The sequence below is a fragment of the Pararge aegeria genome, chromosome Z (genome assembly GCF_905163445.1).
Source record: "Pararge aegeria chromosome Z, ilParAegt1.1, whole genome shotgun sequence".
NCBI lineage: Eukaryota > Metazoa > Arthropoda > Insecta > Lepidoptera > Nymphalidae > Pararge > Pararge aegeria.
Genome location: NC_053208.1, coordinates 2,796,160 through 2,816,558, shown reverse-complemented (window position 1 = coordinate 2,816,558; position 20,399 = coordinate 2,796,160). Strand labels below are relative to the sequence as shown.

General features: G+C 37.7%; 1 protein-coding gene across 1 annotated transcript in view; it reads left to right on the top strand.

Moving 5' to 3' along the window:
- The window catches only part of LOC120636251 (homeobox protein araucan-like), a 117,459-nt gene extending 97,267 nt beyond the window's left edge, over nt 1-20,192 (top strand). Inside the window, exons 5-6 of the mRNA XM_039907638.1 lie at nt 12,626-13,208; nt 19,800-20,192. Coding sequence (XP_039763572.1) covers nt 12,626-13,208; nt 19,800-19,803 — 587 coding nt within the window. The 3' untranslated portion in view covers nt 19,804-20,192. The remainder of the gene's footprint in view (nt 1-12,625; nt 13,209-19,799) is intronic.
- Nucleotides 20,193-20,399: the final 207 nt, after the last annotated feature.

Below are 20,399 nucleotides of genomic sequence, written 5' to 3'. Positions count from 1 at the left end.
AGCACTTAGTGTTTATCTACAATTTTTTCATGTAGGCTTTCAGACATTAATTCAGTTAAATAATAAAAAAAAACCTCTACTTCTAACTTCTTAGAATACCTTTAAGAACTGTTTTGTATTCATCCTTTATGGATAGTTTTGAATGTTTGTAAGTTTTGAATTTGGAAAATTCAGATTCTTGTTTTTTTTTTCTTTTTAGTTTTAGGATAATTAAATTGACGGAACCATAAGTATTTACTTTACACCTACCATTGGTGCAATCTGTCGAGTGAGATGTTTTAAAACAAAAATTATTTTAAGAAATTGCAAAAAGGAAGGACTAGACCTCAGGAAATAGCAAATCTAATTTTGAAGTATAGTAATAAAGGTAAGTAATATAGAAAGAAGGCCTACTCGCTTCCCAGTAGATAAGGATAAAACTAATAAATTCGATATGCGATTTGGTGATTTTGGATTAAAATTATTTATATTAGGGCGTAAGTGAAACGAAGACAATAAATTAAAATTCAAAAGCTTTTTCTTTATCTAAGCCTATAACAAACACTTATGAAGCGTTCATACATATTATGTTTCCATAACTGTAAGGCACCCTGTTCTAAGAAGAGCCTACAACAAACTTAGCCGGGATTCGTTTTTGATATCACCATCTCACAGTTAATTAATGACTTGCTAATAATTAGCGGTTTGAGGTTAGCGAAGCGGTCATAGCCCAGGGGGTAGGACTTCGGTTTCACTTTCGATGCGTCGAATTCAAATCCCAGCACGCACCGCTAACTTTTCTAAGTTATGTGCATTTTAAACAATGAAAATATCTCTTGCTTCAACGGTGAAGGAAAACATCGTGAGGAAACCTGCATGCCTGAGAGTTCTCCATAATTTTCTCAAAGGTGTAGTTCACCACGCGGGCGGTCGGTGGACTCCACCGACCGCCCGCGTGGTGAACTACGGCCTTAACCCCTTGTCATTATGGGAGGAGACCCATGCTCTGTAGCAGACCGGTAATGGGTTGGTATAATGATCTAGTTAGCGTACCCAAGTAACAGCGAAAATGTGCAATAGATTAACCTAATAGCGGGAAGATGACGTTGAAAAACCATTCGTTCCGCTCACTCGAGATTCGACTTTACGTGAGAAACGTCGTAAAGGACAAATAAAATTCAAAATTCGAAATTCAATTATTTAAAGTAGACCTACTTTATAAACACTTTTGAAACGTAAAGTATGTATGTTTGTAGGGACTCTACCACCGGATCGGAAAGCAGATTCTAATAATTTAACTTGGCGGATCAGAGGTTAAATCGTTATGCGTAAACTGGCGCGTGCCGCACGCCGCACGCCGATGCTTCATTAGTAGATGCTGGAGCACTAAAATGCAGATGTGGGGGCCCGGATTCAGATTCGGTTGTCGAGGGCATGCAAGGAGGCATTGTTATTTGTTAGCGAGTGTTTGCATCGGGAGGCTGGACGCCAGGGGCGTCACGGTCAAAAGCCGCCATGCGCCGGGTAATGAAGGCCACTGTTGTTGCGCGGAAGGGCCCTCACACCCGCCCTGGGGTTATGAAACGTCCATTAAAACGCGAGTGTCGATTTTGAGGGAGAAGCCGCAATCCTTACTAGACGTGCAATATAGTCAAAACAGCCAGTTATAATATTAACCGGTGATAGTCTAGTGGTTAAAACCTCTGATCCTTTCGGTTTTCGTTCAATCGCACGTAGCTTTAAGTTTTCGGAGTTATGTGCAAAGTTAGGTAACCTGCATATCTAAAGTTCACAAAGGCACGTAAAGTCTATTGAAAGGCACGTCAACTACGGCGTAAACTCTTCTCGGCCTGAGAGTAGACCTTTGCCCTTCTGTGGGCTGGAAATGAGTTGATACATGTTCAACTATTTAGAAAAGGTATTACAAGAATTTAAATAATTAAAAAATTTTATCCTAAAACTTTTTTGAGAATATTTTTAGAGAAATATCTTAGCGTAGTTTCTTGCAAAAAATACGCAGTGACAACCATAGCACTAATACTGTATTGTAATAAAATGGGATAACTATAGCAGCTGATAAAAAAAAATCCGATCTAGACTATATGAAAACAAGAATTTACACACATATTATTCATACGCATATTCCACACATAAAGTGCGTTTGAAATCAGCATTAAAAAAAAAACAAAAGCACTTGTGAACCTTTTTGTAGAACACTTTTAATTACGTAGATCATGTTAAATCCACTACTCGAACATGAAAATGATAAAAAAATTGCACACCAACTGAATACCATTGTATATATGGCGATCATATAAACGTATCTCGCCTTAATTCTTACATATAAACAACCTATACAACCTACACTTAATGCATACGTGTCTTATACTTTATAATACAAGATTTATTTAAACAAGGTTATCAGATCTAGCGTAGACAAGGAGCAATAAAAAATGAACAATATGTGTCCCGCTGAGTATTAATATTCAATTAATGCATTTATGAATCTTGGTCGTAATTAAGCAAAGACTGCAGCAATAAAGCGCGTAAGACATGGTCGGTTGGGACTGCTTAACATACGGTTAAGGAGTTTCTAATAAAAGGGCCATGTACATAAACTTGTTTCACTTATTCATTCTCTAACAGCAAATACATTAAATTCATAACTATAAATTGATTGAAACTTGGACACAACTAGTTTACGAAACAACATAATGTCATAAAATAAGTGACAACGTCGTCCCAGAGGGAATAAATTGCAATTAACATTCAGTGAGCTTACAAATACATCGTAACATTTAAAAACGCGGTGAAAGCATATTATCTTGCACAATAATGACGACTTTATTATACCTTGATTATGTTTATTTTTATTATCTATATGTTCATAAGTATTTATGTATGATTGAGTATATATTAGTTTATTATTTTATATTTATTTATGTATATGTTTATGTATTTGTATTCAGCTATTTGAATGTACGTTTATAATAATTTTACACCACCTGTCCGCTCTCTCTCATCTTGTCCTAATACAAAGGTTGCCTGGCAGAGATCGCTACTAAGCGATAAGGCCGCCTTTTGTATTCTACTTCTGTCTTTGTATTTCTGTTGTTTTTTTATTATCCTAACTTCATTGTGGTGTACAAATAAAGAGATAAATAATCGTAACATAATAAATCAATGTAAACATTGGTATTGAGGCCGTTATTTAAAACCTTATACCAACTATAATACCTACAACCTTTTTAAAAATGCAGACTGGTATACTTTAGGTGCCTTTAAAGACGTTATGGAGAACTCTTAGCCATGTAGGTATCCTTACGATGTTTTCCTGCAACGTTTATTCATAAAAAAATAATATTCATCAGTCATCTTTGCACCCATCACACCAGCTACGGCGATGTGTGTATTTTCGTAGTATATTTACTATATTTATATTTACTAAAAAAAAACCCTTACCGGCCCACTACAGGGCACGGGCAATGAGAAGGGTTTAAGGCTGCAGTCCACCAAGCTGACCCAGTTGGTGGACTCAACACACCACTTAGAACATTATGGAAATCTCAGGCATACAGGTTTCCTCACGATGTTTTCCTTTACCGTTGAAGCAAGTGATATTTTAATTACCTAAAATGCACATAACTTAGAAAAGTTAGAGGTGAGTGCTGGGGTTCGAACACGGCCCCACGAAAGTAAAGTTGAGCTCCTACCCACTGGGCTATCACCGCTACACTGCTACACCGTAGTTTATATAGCTGTAGGTAATTACACAATCAAAACATTAAAATTAACCCGGAGCTTTTAAGCTGATGGATATGATTATTGATAAGTGCTTGAGCTTGTGTTTTACATAGGTGAATAGGTACTAGATTGGACTATGGAATAGCTTTGTCTCGTGTTAACAACGAAGCCTGTATTTCTTACGAATTACTAAGGACTAAGATGCTCGCCACGAGATAACTACTCTTCAATTATCTCATCATATTAGGATACGAAAATGATAAACATAATTATCTCATTAGTCTAAGAAGTCTACAAACAACTGAGCCGGGTCAAATCAATAGAGCCCCACCAAATAAACACAAACAGACACAATAAGAAAACCCCCCACAATATGCTAATAAATAAATATCATTAAACTTATCGCATGCTCATAACTCCGGAGCACACAACACAAGCTAATCTTAATCCTGCAACATTACCGAGGTTCCCACCGACTTAACTGAGTTAACGCCTAACCAAACAAGACCGTAACAATTCTTTTAACTATCAATGTCCGCGACAACTCATATATCATTCTAAGTCGCAAATAAGGGTCCCCGTACACCGTGCACTTGATCGGCAAATAATTTATCAGATCCGGTGGTAAACATTTTAAAGGCTTTAATTCGGGAAGTTTAGTGACATTACTTTCTTGTTAAGTTGAACTTATCAGTAGTGAGTGTTAAGTTTAGGTCACCAGGGTTGAGTTATAAGTCAAACTCAGTGCAAAAGTATTAAAAGCCATAACGAATTGGCATATAAGTCAAAAATGTACAAGTTAATCGGTATAAATAAGAAAGTACTAAATTGTTTTACTAAATAGAATCTTACGCCAGCAGAGCTAGGCATCGTGCCCAAAGTGCTGGCAGCATAACCTCTTTGGACAGCCAAGAATTCAATTTGCCCAAACCAAGCTGCCAGAACTCAGATTCATATTAATCTTAGAATTCGTTAAGATTTAATGATTTATAAAATATTGTAGATAAGTATAATTAATATAGTAATATACGAATATGTTTGTCAATTTTTATTGAATATTAATATTTATTGTTTATATGTCAAGATAGGTAAATATTTATATTTTAGATTTGAAGAAGACGGATGGATCGGGCGACTCTTCTTAAAAGACCTCTCTTAATATCTTGCGGTTGTTGTATTGTGGTTTAGTTTAAACTTTATTACATGTACCTACATAAACTAACAATGGTTTTACAAAGTTGATATCATTCATGTAAAGATTTAAGTAGCCATTTCTCATCGAAGTGACTTTTACAGGCTGATTAAAATAAAGAGAATTTTAAGCTAACTTGACTCATATGTGCGCGCTAGTCGGGTAGTTTGCGGGGGCTCTTAACAAAAACGTCAATGTTACCGACACGTAATATTTCATTTTAAGTCCCAACTCGCAAATACGGAGAGAATAAAAGCTTTCACACGCGCAACCTCGCGCGGCGTTTGTAAACAAACAAACTGTGGCTCCGCTCCGCTCTAAGCCACTCATGAATAAAAGCGTACGACCCCACCAATAAACAGTGTCGCAGTCATCAGTGTACAGGGCAGGACTTCTATTACCCATCCACATTGCTTGTTTTGTTTAATTTTTCGCAAAAGCCACAAAGAGCGCAAATATTATTTTTTTGTAAATTATTTGCTATTAAAAAAAAGCCTTTTAGACATATAATAGCAAGTTCGATTTGAATCTAAAGAGTAGAGAAACATTTGGCGATTTCTATACTTATAGGTAGGTAACATCCGTACGTCGTTTAATTTTGAAATGTAATTTTATCTTTAGCTTGATTAAAAAAATAAGTCTCATGAAATTAACCAGAATTGAGTCGATGAAACAACAAAAAAATCGTTTTTTCAAATATTTGAAGGTAAAACCACGAGGTGGTGTACACCAATACAACCGATTGAAATAAAACTTAAATGCCACACGTATATAACATGCTTATGGTGAGACTGAGTAAAAGCCATAATTTCACGTGAGCAATCACTAGCGTGCAGATCTGATAATAACATTTATTTGTATTTTTCATCGCAAGTGCTTTTGAACGAATGTTCCATTAGGGGGTGTTGTGGTAATTAATTGCACGCTTGCAATAAAAACTCCTTTTTTATTCTTGTGTGATCGCGAATCGAACGCCTCTGTGGCCACCCTAGCTACGTCCCCATCCAATAAATGTTAATTTTTGTCGCGCGCACGCACTCCGCAAACAAAAATATTAATCCGGGCGGCCTTAATGGAAATCGAGTGCGTACAGACAAACTGGCGACGGAGTGTCGCTTGGCCGCTGCTCGAGGAGCAATAAATTGCAACGTCGCCTGTAGTGCAGTTGAGTGCGCAGCGAGGGATAAGTCCTCCGCTGACACGACTTTTAGGGTCCCAATTTTGATATCGACTCCAATGAATTAAACTCTCAGTTCTATGTTTTCATTAAACGCAAGCGTATTGATAACATTAATTTCATCCTAAAGCTTGAAAATGAATTGTTGGTACACAATTTTATGAACGGAAGTCCTCAAAAACAAAACGCAGAGTCTGACCAGGATACATGTGGCCCTGGTAACAACGGTTTTTTCTTATAGCTGATGCATTGAGTTGTCGCCGTATTCCATCAATTTTGAACTCTTGTGCCTAAAGTAACATATTATTATATTTAATGAACTAGACAAAAAAATATCAAAGTAATCAGGCTTTTATTGGCGATCAATTACTTAAAATTTTGTCGCTTCACTTTTGGACATACCATAAAACTTTTTCTTCATATTATTGAGATTTGTATCCTAGGTAAATATTAATGATTAAAAAATGACTCGCTTGTCACTCTACTTTTTGTATCAGTGCTTACTGTATCATACTAATAAAGTCTAGAAGTTAAATACAAGAAATCCGAATATTAGTATCACGGCCCTGATTCTCTACTACAGAATAAGCTTTTACACGAAAGTTTAAAAGATTAGGTAGATTATGAAAATGAAGCTTAATTTGCTATACTCCGCAAAAAGCATTAAAATTTGTTTATCTTTTCTTCAATATTTATGCTCCACACCAAACAGATCTTCAGCAATGTACTCTCTACGCACGTTTCTCTCCACAACCGTTGAAGTCAACACTTAACAATGAATAATTGTTAAGAAATTGCTACCTCTGGTAAATATAAATATATTACTCATGTTTATTATGTTCTACATAAAGTTCCTTCACTATTTTATTTAATTAATAGTCCAAAAAATTAGTACAATCACCACTCTAAATTACGTTTAAATTATAATCGTAACATAAAACCACAAAATGTAAACCAAACTAAACGTAAACTTTTGTATGAGATGACGTCAATATTTAACTGCATGGATAATGCAAAATATCATTTCTCATTATATATTACACCCAAGGGTGTAATATATAATCCGGACTAACACAGATTTAGTTTTCGTATATTAGTGAATGTGAAATTCGAAAGCAGATAATGGATTGACTTGACTTTAATTTTTTGCACAAAATTCAACATTGCATTTGATTGTCTCTTTATATAGTTTTTAATACTTGATCGAACTACATCTGCGACTTTGGCATAGAATATTATTCTTATATTATTCTTTTTATTATTCTTATATTATATTATTCTTTTAGATTTTTTTTTTTTTTTTGTCGAGGCAATATTCTTTAGTTCAACTTTGCTAAACATTTGATATTTGGACACCTAATTTAGTAGACACTCAATAAAAATATAAAAGCTCAGGTGGTCAGTCGTTTTTCTCGAATAAATAGCAAACAGTTTCGTTAAAGTTAACTGAATCGTGTTAAGCTGACAACAATTAAGTGAGAAATATTGTCAAGAATATATTTTTTTCGCTACACATAGATTATTAAAAAATCCTTCAATCTTATCTAGCAACGCTCAACACCTTAACGCGGTTTACATAAAAGTGTGCGGAACCCTCAGCAGCGTAGTTTGCATTATGATTTTTTTTATTTATGCCCCTCGCCGCCCCCATCAGTGACTAAAGGGGAAAACCACTCGATGCCGAGCTTGCGATTTCCACGCCAGCCGCGGGATGCTCTTTTGCATATCAGGGGACGGTGAGTTGATACGCATTTGATTGGCGCCAACTGCCCGGGTGCAATGTATCCCAGATCCAAATTCAAAAGCTTTTAAGTGCGGCCTCCCCGGGGCATAGAGTTTGCAAAAAGTGGGTAACTAACAACTTCCTTCTTGCGTACTTATCGAGCACAATTTTATTAATACGTAGCAGACATTTTAGTAGCATTTATATTTTTCAGAGTAGCTAGCCAGGAGCTAGCGTGTTAAACTACGGATCACGAGGTTCTAAGTTCGAATTGTAGGACCTCAAATAGTCTGTAAAATTTTGTAAATAATGGCCTGTCCACTTTAATTTTTAATGTTTACAATCTTTTTGCAATATATAATAATAGCACGGTAAACAGCTAACTACACACACTAACCTCACAATGTAAACCATATTTGTTAAAACCATTATTATTACGTAATAATAGACGATTATGAGGTATATTTTTATTTATCAAGTGCTTGTAACAAACACATGAGAAATGAATATATTTATTATAATTTTCGTATTCTACAAAGGACACAGTGGAATTTATTTATATTTATGCATGTATGTATATATAAACATAAACTGACTCACCTCACTCTTCATCACAATAACAATAATAATGCTGCCAGCTTCTTACGAACTGTGCCTCGCTGCGGTGGTTGCGAAGACGTGTTAGATTTTATTTAGTTTTACATAGTTTATTTTAGGTTATATTTAAATAACAATAACTGTATTTTTATAGTCTTTATTTATTCATTTCGAAACGAGGGAATGTTTGATGGCATCTCCAGCCTTTACTTTTTCCTCAAGTTCGTCAGTTTATTTGATTGGATGTTACTTTTTACCTAACGTTCCATGTAAATTTGAAAAACTACATCAACATTCAACAACTAACATTTGTAGGAATTGTGCCAAATTGTTATCAAGCTAACAAACTGCCCGCAACAATTTGTACGGGAATTAAAGTAATGAACACGTTGAATGTATTGCGCAGTATAAATACATTACGTAATCATCCAATACCCGCTTATCTCCCGTTACGGGCCTTTATTAGATTAATACAATGAAAATTAAAACAATTTGCCGGATAAATATCTTCGCGCCGAGTATCAGTGGCGTCCCTATTCATCCATACCGAAGGGCAGGCGGATAACCCCTCTTAAACGTCGCTTCACGACTGAGGGGTACTGTGGCGTACACTACTTAGAGAAGTAACACCTAAGATGTGACACTATAGAGACTGTGGAACTCAATCTGTGTAAAAGCGGATCATCAATATATCAACCGATAGACGTCAACTGCTGGACATAGCTCCAGTTTGTAGGGAGTTTCAAATTCCACGGTTTTGTGCAACTTTAATCCAGCGGCATTTAGTCCGTCCGCATCGTCGGGGGTCGACCAACGCTGCGTTTACCAGTGCGGGGCTGCCATTCCAGCACCTCGAGACCCCAACGTCCATCCCTTCTCCGAACTTTGTGCCCCGCCCATTGCCACTTTAGCTTCGCGACTCGTTGAGCTACGTCGGTAGCTCTTGTTCTTCTACGGATCTCCAAATTTCTGATTTGATCCCGTAGAGATACTCCGAGCATTGCTCTCTCCATCGCCCGCTGATTGACTCTGAACCTTCTTATGAGGCCCATAGTTAGCGACCATGTTTCGGAGCCATAGTTCATCACTGGCAATACGCACTGTTCAAAGAAGATAACGAATCATCGATGGATCTCACAGGATTATTTGTATTGGAACAGTAACTACTCGAAGAGGTCGCCTCACTTCCTCTAGACCTCAAGACGATCAGTTTATTGACAGATCACGTGATACTTCTATCACGTTATCTTCCGATAAACGTATTGGGCTAAGTCCAATGCTCCCGAATCGACTCCACTCATCCATTGGCTAGGACGCATGAATGGTCTTATCGCTGCTTCAGCTGATATAGTGAAATGAGTAAGTAACTACATATATTGAGTTTGCAGCATATTTCTTATATATGTAATTTCAAAGCAATAAATTACAAGACCCTTAGTGTCTATAGCCAGCCAGTGATGGCTGTAGATAAAAAAAGAATATCCTGGCACTAGTGGTATCCAAAAAAAAAGCTACAATATTGATTTTTGCAGAACGTCAAAACAGAGAAACAACTATACTAAGGTTTTTATCTCCAATCATTCCAAAAAACTTTAAAGACTACAGCCTGCGGAAGAATAGTACAGTAGTTTCTCAGCTTAAGAATAGGGGCATGAAATTCCTTTTATCAATGGTGGCTGGATAGACACTTTATTAAATTCTCGATTTAGAGACAGAAAATTTTTTTCGCGCGCTAGCTGGTCACACAATAAAGCATACGAGAATACAAAAATAAATTAATGTTTCACATCTTTCGGTTAGTACCTACTGCTACGGCCAAATAATCGCCCATTTGCGTCCTGCGTACAACCAATGAAGAAACTCTTGCTCACGCTAATTTAGACACATCGCAGACGCATCTTTAACGCGAGAGTGTGGCTGGGAGAGATTGCTTTAGCGATGAGACTGCCTTTGCAAACTAGTTTATTATTATTTTTATCTTATGTGTTTCTCTTTACCGATTGGTATGGATTGAAAAGTATTGTCACAAGATGGTGTGGTTGCTCTACAGTCTCCATACAAATCATAATTATCATTTACGCGGTCGTTTAGGTAGACGTAGATAAAAATCTCACTCTAGGCAAACTGATCAAGAGTCGATCGTAATGTAACCGAGTCGTGGATAAACTCACAGTGCCCGACAGCCGTGAATCGGATAATAAAAGCTAGGAGCAGTCAGCATTAAACGGAATGAAGTGGAGCGGTCGCGCCTCCCGCGAGCGCCTCTGAATCTCATTACGCGAACCCTCCGAGCCCGAAAGCCACTTTACAACGGAAAATGGTATTATGATAATACTTAGAGCCTTATAAAATTTTGCTGAATAAACATTTTCTGTGAAATTGCACAATAACACCCATTTTTTTTTCTCAAATCGAGGATCTGCGGTCGGTTTAATTTAATCACAGTTATAAAATTACGTAAAATTATACCACCATCATTCAACGGTTTATATTTTTCGAAACGCTGGTTCGTTGAGGTTGTAATAACGCAAAATGCATGTGACTTATACTACAGTTTGTTTATTGGATAGCTGTCAGGTGTACCAGTAACATTATAAAACTGAACTTCGTCTTATTAGTGTCGTGCTGAATTGTGAAAGGACCGATAGACGCCATACATTTTGGTAGGAAGGTGTGCACATTTGACAGGCGTTTTAACTGTTATATCCGATATGACTTCATAATATGACACAAGGAAGGTTACAATCAACCAAAAACACGTGATATAGTAGACTATATCACGTGTCTACAGACACGCATCTTTCTGACATAAATGAACCTACATACAGAGTAAGGTATCATGAATAGCCTATTACAGTCCTCTACCATTGGGAGGTTTTGTCCATAATCGCCACGCTGGGCGGTCATTTGTTGATCGAATATAACGGAGACCGCTCCGTCACCCGCGGTAAGAGTATTCTGATCTACCGTCAAGACGCGGAAAAAAATCCTTAGTCAAGTAAGCTATATCGTTACTCAACTACGGAGTAAAACATGGCAAATAGAAAGGAGTCGAGCGAGGTTGACCATTAATTGCGTGGGTCTCGCATTCCGGCGAGAAGAGCGCGGCGGAGCCACGGGGGAGTCGGGAAATGCGAAATAAATGCCCGGCTTAAATACTCGTACCTACGAGAGGGATCTCGACGCCCGCGGCGGGGGAGGCGCCCCAAAGTGGTATTTTCACTTCGCTAATCGGATAACCACTTAACGAATGGGTCAATGCGCGTCGAACGTATTTTCACACGACTTTCCCGAAGGGTAGCGCAGATACCGCATCTTACGAGCGAAAACTTACGGCCACTGTGTAACGGTCAGGGCTCGTGTGGTATTGCGTTTCGGTGTTGAGGAGTAAGCCCGTTTTAAGCTTCTTTTTATTGGCGTTACAGCTGTGCGAGTGTCATCTTGTTATTATAAGTATTACTTCTTATCCTGCTGGGAAATCTTGAGGTGCCAACACCACATAAGCTGAAAGTTTGTAGACATTTTGATTGGGCCCTTATTTCCAATTATAATTAAATCGTACCGGCTATTCTGAATAATGACGCATTGCCAAACAGTTTAGAAAATTACGAATTACAGCTTAATTAAAAATCAGGGCCCTGAGTGTAAACCAGAGACCTAACACGTAATTAGCTGAGGTGCTACGATAGGTATCTGAGGTTTGCTTTACCTGAAGCGTTTTCCAAATCGCTTTGGTTGAAGTAAAATACATAAAATGTGCTGTGAACCGTTTTGATAAGTAAAGTTTAGTAAATTTGATTGATTGAAACTTTGGCAGTTAATGGAAAATGAAGTTTTAATAGCTTTTTTGTGGAAAGCGCTGTTGGAAACATTTTGGTCTTTTTTATAAATAATTTGTTTAAAATTAAGTTACATATATTATATTTCAACCAAAGAAAACCAACCTCTAATAATACCAATTTAACCTTATTTTACGTTTACTGCCTAATATGTTTAAAGAGAAGTTACCCAATTTTGAGTTAATACTTGTTCTAAAATATTTACTGACTTAAGCAACTTTCGCAACGCCTGCAACTTCTCAGCCATAGCCAATTAGCCTAAGGAGGTACTTTGTGTCCTCAAAATTTCCCACAACTTATCTACACTGTGATTTTATGACTCCGCGTGTTATTTGAAACTTGGATTGTGACCTGGAATACGATTATCTTTACAGATGAGGAAAGAAAGGGGGACGAGCTTCTCCAGGGCATGCACAGCCAGTTGCTCGGGTACGGAATAAAGGAAGAATCCAAGCGAGGGACTTCGGACTGCGGCGTGCCCATACCAGCGTCAAAACCGAAAATTTGGTCTCTCGCGGATACCGCGGCGTGTAAAACTCCCCCGCCCGCCGCGCAGCCGTGGCCCCAGCACGGGTACGGGCCAGGACCGGAGCGTTCTGTGGCCGATGGCAGTTCGAATGGCTTCGCCTTGCCCGCGACGGCTGCAGCAAGTCCCGCAAGTGGGTCGTATGGAAGATACGGTGGTTTCCCCGGACAATATGGGAATCAGCATCCGTGCGTGCATCCGGCAGCGTTTCCCGACGTGCAAACCGACACCCCGCCTCAAACACCGCCTAACATGAAAGTGCCAAGTGTGGCCAACCCGCTGGGCAGCGGAGGAGGATCTGGCTACTGCTTTCCGCGGCACCAGCAGTCTCCCCAGCGCGACCCTTACCACAACCCTCACCATGCGAACAACCATCAGCCCAATCCGCATCACAATGAGGGCTCAGCTGCCTTTAAACCATTCTACAAAAGGTGAATATCTATACATTCCTTTTTATCTCTTAAGGTAACTTTTATATTCCAACTTTTCTTATTAGCGAAGACGTATTGATAGTGGTGAAGCGGTGGTAGTCAAGTGGGTAGGACTTCGACTTCACTTCCTAATAAATATAAATAAATAAAAATACTACGACAATACACACATCGCCACCTAGCCCCAAAGTAAGCGTAGCTTGTGTTATGGGTACTAAGATGACTGTGGAATATCTTTATGAATAATAGGTATACATAAATAATTAGAACATACATATAAACACCCAGACACTGGCAAACACGTTCCCAGCACGTTCCTCTAACTTTTCTAAGTTATGTACGTTTTAAGCAATTAATATAGGTATCACTCAGTGGTGTGCATAGAGGGTATGCACAGGGTATGCAGGTGGTATAAAATGAAGAAAATCTCCAGTACGAGTTATAAAAACTTAAGGGCAGGTTTTTTATAACTCGTACAGGAGATTTTCTTAATTTTATATCATCTGCATACCTTGTGCATACCCTGTATGCACGCCACTTGCTTCAACGGTGAAGGAAAACATCGTGAGTAAAGCTGCAATCTAAGTGAGTCTTTATAATATTCTCAAAGGTGTGTGGAGTCCACCAATCCGCACTGGGCCAGCCTGGTGGACGACGGCTTTAAGCCCTTTTTCTGTGAGGAGACCCGATTTGAATTCCTTAAAACGCAAATAACTTAGACAAGTTAGTGCGTGCTGTGATTTCAACTCAGCCCCCCGAAAGTAAAGTCAAAGTGCCAATGTGTTATCTATATATATAGATAAACAGTTCACAGTTGTGAAACTCCAAAGTCGTACCCGATTGTGGATTATACTATCACTATCCGAAATTTTGTATATACCTATATACAACGTGTAACGGTATACGAAATACTGTTGAAAGGTACATAAGTACTCATCATCACATATTAAATCAAAGAAAGCATATTTATTTTTCCATACAAACTAATTCAAAACATTCGAAATGTTTACTTATGACGACCCTATTGAAGATAAAAGACCGTCACATGCATAATACCTACGCTACGTACGACGCGTATCTTATAAAGTACCTACACACTTAATTTTAATTTTGCATGTGATGCTTCTTATGCCTCCATCGAAAACAGTTAAATAAGGCATGAGCTCATACATTATGTTACCTAAGCTATACAATAAACTACCGTTAAATCTCATTAAGACAAATAATTTTAATATATTTAAAAATAAATTGAAAGAGCATCTTCTGAATCAATGTTATTATGATGTGAATGAATATTTAGGTTAATTTTAAAAATTATATAACATTAAGAAGAGGAATCAACTTGACTAAACATTTTGGTATTTGCTGACATTTGAGGACATGATACTATTAAATTTAGTAATAACTTTGGGAACCAAATTGTATAATTGCGTTATCATCGTAATGTTATAGTTATTATTAGTTTTAAAATAATGTTAATGATTTTGCACGCCAATTTTGGCTGAATATGAAGATCATGAATTATGCATAACATCTATTTGTTTCTTACCATGTTCAAGCTAAATTTAATAAATAAATAAATAAATGTTAAGGCTGATTCTGATTTATTTTAGTAAAAACTATGGCAATGGTTTACTCAAAAACTATTAGCGTTTCGGTTCCACAGATAGTTCTCAGAGACAGTAAATAATGTACCTCTAAAGCCTCTGACGAATTATTTCGGTTTTCATTTACACGTTATATAGAGTATGTTTAGGAATACATATTAGGCTTAATATATTCGGTACGGTATAGGTAATGGTAACGCCCCGTGTTCGCCATACCAACACGCAGCCGGCTAAAACAATAACGAGGATCCCTCTTACCCCCGTAATCCGAGCGAGAGATGAAACATGAAACATATGCAAATGAGGGGAAATCGTAAATGGACGATCGTAGTAAAGATATCGATAGGACCATAAACAGACCCGCGGGTAAGGCTCGTAGCACATTTGTCCGCGCCGTACGCGTACGGAATCAATTAGCTCGAGGCGCCTTTGTGGCATTGGGTGTGTGATTTTTGATATTTTGTCAACATAGAGTTTCAAGGTTTTCCTGCATCTCCAGAAGAAGCTCTAATTGCATATAATAGTTTTTTCGGAAACCGGTAACGGAAAGACGTGTATAAAAATGAGTTATACACGTAGGTAGCTCCCATTGCAGTTGCAGAACAAGTATGAAACTCTTGCAAACTCTTTAGCAATATGTCAATAGTGGCCTTTTTTTAGCACACAGATCAGTCACAGGCGTTGAATAAACCTAATAATCTTTAGAGTTCTGAACTTTGTTTTTACGTTTCCTTCGTGCCAAGCTTATTAAGAACACCATCACTAATACATTATAATAATCGTAACCCAAAAGTTAGAGTCGGTAACTTAGGTATTTGACCAAGGTAATGATAAGCTTTATTTCAACAGCTTCAATAGAGATATGTTCTAGTTTTAAGTTCATTGCACATAAATTATGCTCCAACAAACTTTTCGCTATTGAAACTACAAACCAGTGGGACGAAAATGAGATAATTTGGTCTACCAGTTTCTCGATCTATTTGTCTGATATTAGACGAGAAAATGGGTAGACATATCCATGTCGTAGTGCGAATATAAGCCCTACAGGAGTTATAATATCGGAGTTGGTCTAAGAAATGCGGATGACCTTGCGGCAATGTGCGACCAATTTTAGAAGCGAGGGCTTGGGTGTCATGTTGGTAATTGAAAACAATGGAACGTCGAGTGTCGAAGAGGTGGGGGTAGGGAGCGGGTAAGGGGGGAGAGAGATTGCAATCTCGTGTCATTAGTCAGTGTCAGCCAGAGTCAGCAACGCACCTACACGATGACCTGCCCAAATTGGAAATCTCGCGTAGATCGATCATACCGCTGGAATTGCTTTCGCCTCCAAAAATTGTGATAAAATCCCCTTCCGAACCTTTTATTAATCATGCAACCATATATTTAGATACTATATCTGTAGTATCAGTAGACTCTACGTTTATATCTAATAGAAACAAGTAATACCATTACTAGTTTATAGTACTTACGGTGTCGTTAAAAAAGAAGCATTAATTAATTAATATTAAAACACTTTTATTATTTGTAATTTCGCCACCCGATCAGATAGTTTTAGAAGCTAAACGTCTACGTAGATAGTGTAATCACCAATATGTCCAGATAGCAAAATGTCTACATAGGGTAATGATATCTAGAACTTAGTTCTGAACAATGAGCTTAAACATCGATGCGGAAATAGTTAATGCGAAGGTAGTAAGTAATATTATTACTCGTGGCTAAGCTAAGATTGCATCTCCACAAGCGAGTTAATCAAAAAGTGCTTTAGGTATTTGACAAGGTTAATTTACCTCAAGACTCCTGATGACACTAAAAAACAACCTGACACTGTGGAGAGACACAAAAATCATTATTTTCCGTCCAAATCCGTATATTTAATAATCATACTACCTACACGACTGTTACGATTGCCATGCCAAATAGTACAGTTACGGATCGCTATTATGGGTTACTGTCTGGACCGAGATCAGCTCTGACATCAGTCATCATTCATCAATAAGTCAAATTACACAGTGCTTAAATTTCATGGACGTTTAAGCGGTAGGTCTCTTTTTTAACTGAGCCCGTGTGACATTTACAACGTATGATATCTGTAGCTGTAATTTGCGATTCATGCAATTTTATATATTTACGCCTTTAGCAGTAAACGTTGTTAAGCAGATACATGGTTACCCAATGTTGTGATCTCTTTCTTTCGAGCGTCAAATAGCTGATGACAGATTAACTAATCAACAGCTTTAAAACGTTTATTAATTGATAAGTCATTGAATATTTATTTACTTAAATTTACAACGTATTTAATAATATAACTGTGTAAATTTATCGTAAGCCACAATACGTTTACCACTCGTACCTATATTGCTAAAGAAATTTACTAATAACATTGGTAGCTGCCTACTCACATCACCAATCTCAATATTTGATAGGTGCGTGTGTCTATTCTTATTAAACTATCGGTTATGTATTATAAGGCTTACAGTATAGTTAGTACTTTAGTTAATCTAGTTTTATTACTTTATGCCACTTAAGTTATATTCACTAAAACAGGTTAATATGAATATTTCAATTTAGCGTCCCCAATTTTTACGCATAGTGACAAAATAGATCGTGGAATAGATTAAAAGACGTGTTATGTTTTAAAGGTTTAATAGTGTTTTACGATTATTTTTACAAATATTTTAAAATACAGTGATGTATCTTCTAATATAGAAGTTAAGACATCAAAATGTAATGATAATCGTTTAATCCCACCAATCCGTATTAGAGTAGCGTGGTAGGGTTATGCACTTAAACCTTTTCTGTATGAGGGCTGAGACCACCGTGGTTCGTTAATAGGCTGACGGGACCGTTGTCATCCTAGATTGGTTTAAAAAAGTGTGACTAGGAATACTACCGAGCTGCCATCACGCCGGCGACGTGTCGCGCATTCTTCCAAGAGCCGTGGAAGGATTTCTGCGAACGCCACCAGCGGCATCCACTCTCGTTACAATAAATCCGGCCCGCGACGTCGCCGCACACGGAGGCCCCGCGAAGAATTCTGTTTTAGCCGAACGCTCACAAATTCACATCCACCAAACCTTTTGTATTATTTTCGTTTTCACGCCTTTTTGCCACGAATTCCTTGATGCGAAAATAACTCGCTTATCGCGGCATTCTTTTAAAGGAGCCCCAAAAAGAATAGCCCGAGATGGGCACTCCTCGTTTTTGACTTAAATACCTTACCCGTATCGGTTTTTATTAAACCGAGTAATATTGCTACCAAATCAAATCCACCCGTGAATATCCTTATATAAGTATTCTAGGTAGATAAATTATCAATGTCTAGTGAACAATTATTATTCGTAGCTGAAAAAGAGGGGGTTATAACATTAATCTTAAAATTAGCTTAACACTTTTCACGTTAAAAACCTTTATTGATAGATATTAAAAATAGGTAACACTATAGTCAGATCGCAGCAACAATAGATCTGCATAGATATGTTATCACACAAAAAGAAGAATACACAAACAAAACCACATTGATCGATTGATAAGTCTCTCAGAAAAGTAGGAGGAATCCATGAAACCACTACGACTTTATTGTATTATCATATTGGTAAATTAAGAATGAGATAAATCAATTTTCTAAGAATGGTCGTTGTCAACTTTTTATAAATACCGAAATATAATATTCCTAATAAAATAACTGTTCATGCTGGTCACAAACGGATATATTCACTCATTCAAACGGACACAAATCTGTGATCTTTGCCTTTATTATGTTTTAAACATAGTAGACAAGCGATTTATATTAATAGATAACTAATCTGCACTAAAATCTGTCAAATTTAAAATAGCGCAGTAAAATGGACGGACTACAATAGTATGTTCGTATCAAACGTTACAGATTTTACATTAAATAGATTGTGTCATGAGCTGTCACGGTCGATACGGCTGACAAAAGCGAAGTGCACCAGTATCGTTACGGCGCAGTCTGATGCCACACTGTCAGCTGGTATTATTACAAAGCCTTATTCATGAGCGATCGGCGCATTGTGGACCTTCGATTAGGTCGTAATCCGGGCACACCTAGCTCTAATACCATTCACGGGTTCATTTGAATAATACAAAGCGGGAATTGTTCTTATGACAAAAAACGTTAATTTATGAATGTACAATAGTATTGTTGGCGTCGCGTCGCGCTGGCGCACGGCAGTCGCCCGAGATAACTCGCTGGCGTGCGTAGGCGCTGGCTCAATGGGCCCTCTTCATTCACAATATTACACTGCCTCCACATTAAAGCCGCTTTAATACTCTTTTTATTTCCCAGCGCCCTAATCTTTCCTCTTATCTCGCGGTCCTCGGGTCCTTCTCCGTTTCATTCAGTCGGCGAACCAGTTGGACTTCTTTTTTCATTGACGCCGTGTACAAAGTTTAGATGACCGCGGGCGAGGTCAAATTTTTATTTCTTTCACATTTCGGTTTTCCGGTCCGGGCGATTCGTTAATAAATTCTCAGATAATGAGACTGAACGTTTCGTCACCTCGTCTCGATTGGTTTGTGTTTTGTACCTTTTTGGGCCGTTGTGTGTGAACGCGGCGCGGCGGACGGCGAGGGGCGCGGGGCACGGAGAGGGGCGCGCGGCGGGCGACACTGCGATAGAATCGAATCGGGACGGACCTTGTTTTTTCGGTAATTTAAATACCGCTATTCTTTTTAAGGGACCCTACTCTGTTTAATATGTGGCATCGTTCAGAAGCGTTATTAAAATTTTTATTGGCTTTTGATTATCCGTTCTTAAATTTCAGTACATATTTTTGAATTGAAAAATGTACATGAAACTTCAGAGAATAAAGTCACACTTCAATGCGAAGAAATACTGTCAATTTCCGCGTCATATTTTTACATTTAAATAAATATCGCCATGTCGATTTCAACGTGACGAAACCTGTCAAATTTAAATTAGCGTAAAAAACCATTTATACTCAATAATATTTAATTGTTGCAGGTAAAGCATGTGGCACCTGGGTCGCGGCACCTTCGACTAGACACTCCTAGAGACTTCACTGAGAGACCACAGCGGCGCAGGGTTGTTCTTTCCGTTACGCTATGGACGGACGGAAACTGCGCAACCACTGTTTCACTGTTTCAACTTTAGTAACGCACGTTGCAACGATCTTAGAGCCTTGGCCCTGGTTTTTTTGACATTGAAATCGTATTATATCGTGACGTAGAGTTCAACAGTTGTGGTATGGACATGTTCCAAAAAGCGATTTAAATGTCAAAAAGAATGAGTGCCTTCGTGTTCCACCACTGCCCACTATTGTTATAATATAGTGTGTAAAACATTACCTTCGTAAACTTTTTGGTTATTTAGAATAATTTAAAATTCCTAAATTTAAATGCACAGACTAAAATTTGTAATATAATGAAACAAGGTGATTCGTTAATTTGTACTTAAAGAAATTAGTATCATGTGATTTATAGACAATGATGTTGTCCTAGTACTTAAATCATGTATGGAAAAAGTTGCTCAGTATTTTTATAGCTAATAAGAATATTGGGTAAATAATTAATTACCCATATTATTTAATTATTACGACCGAAA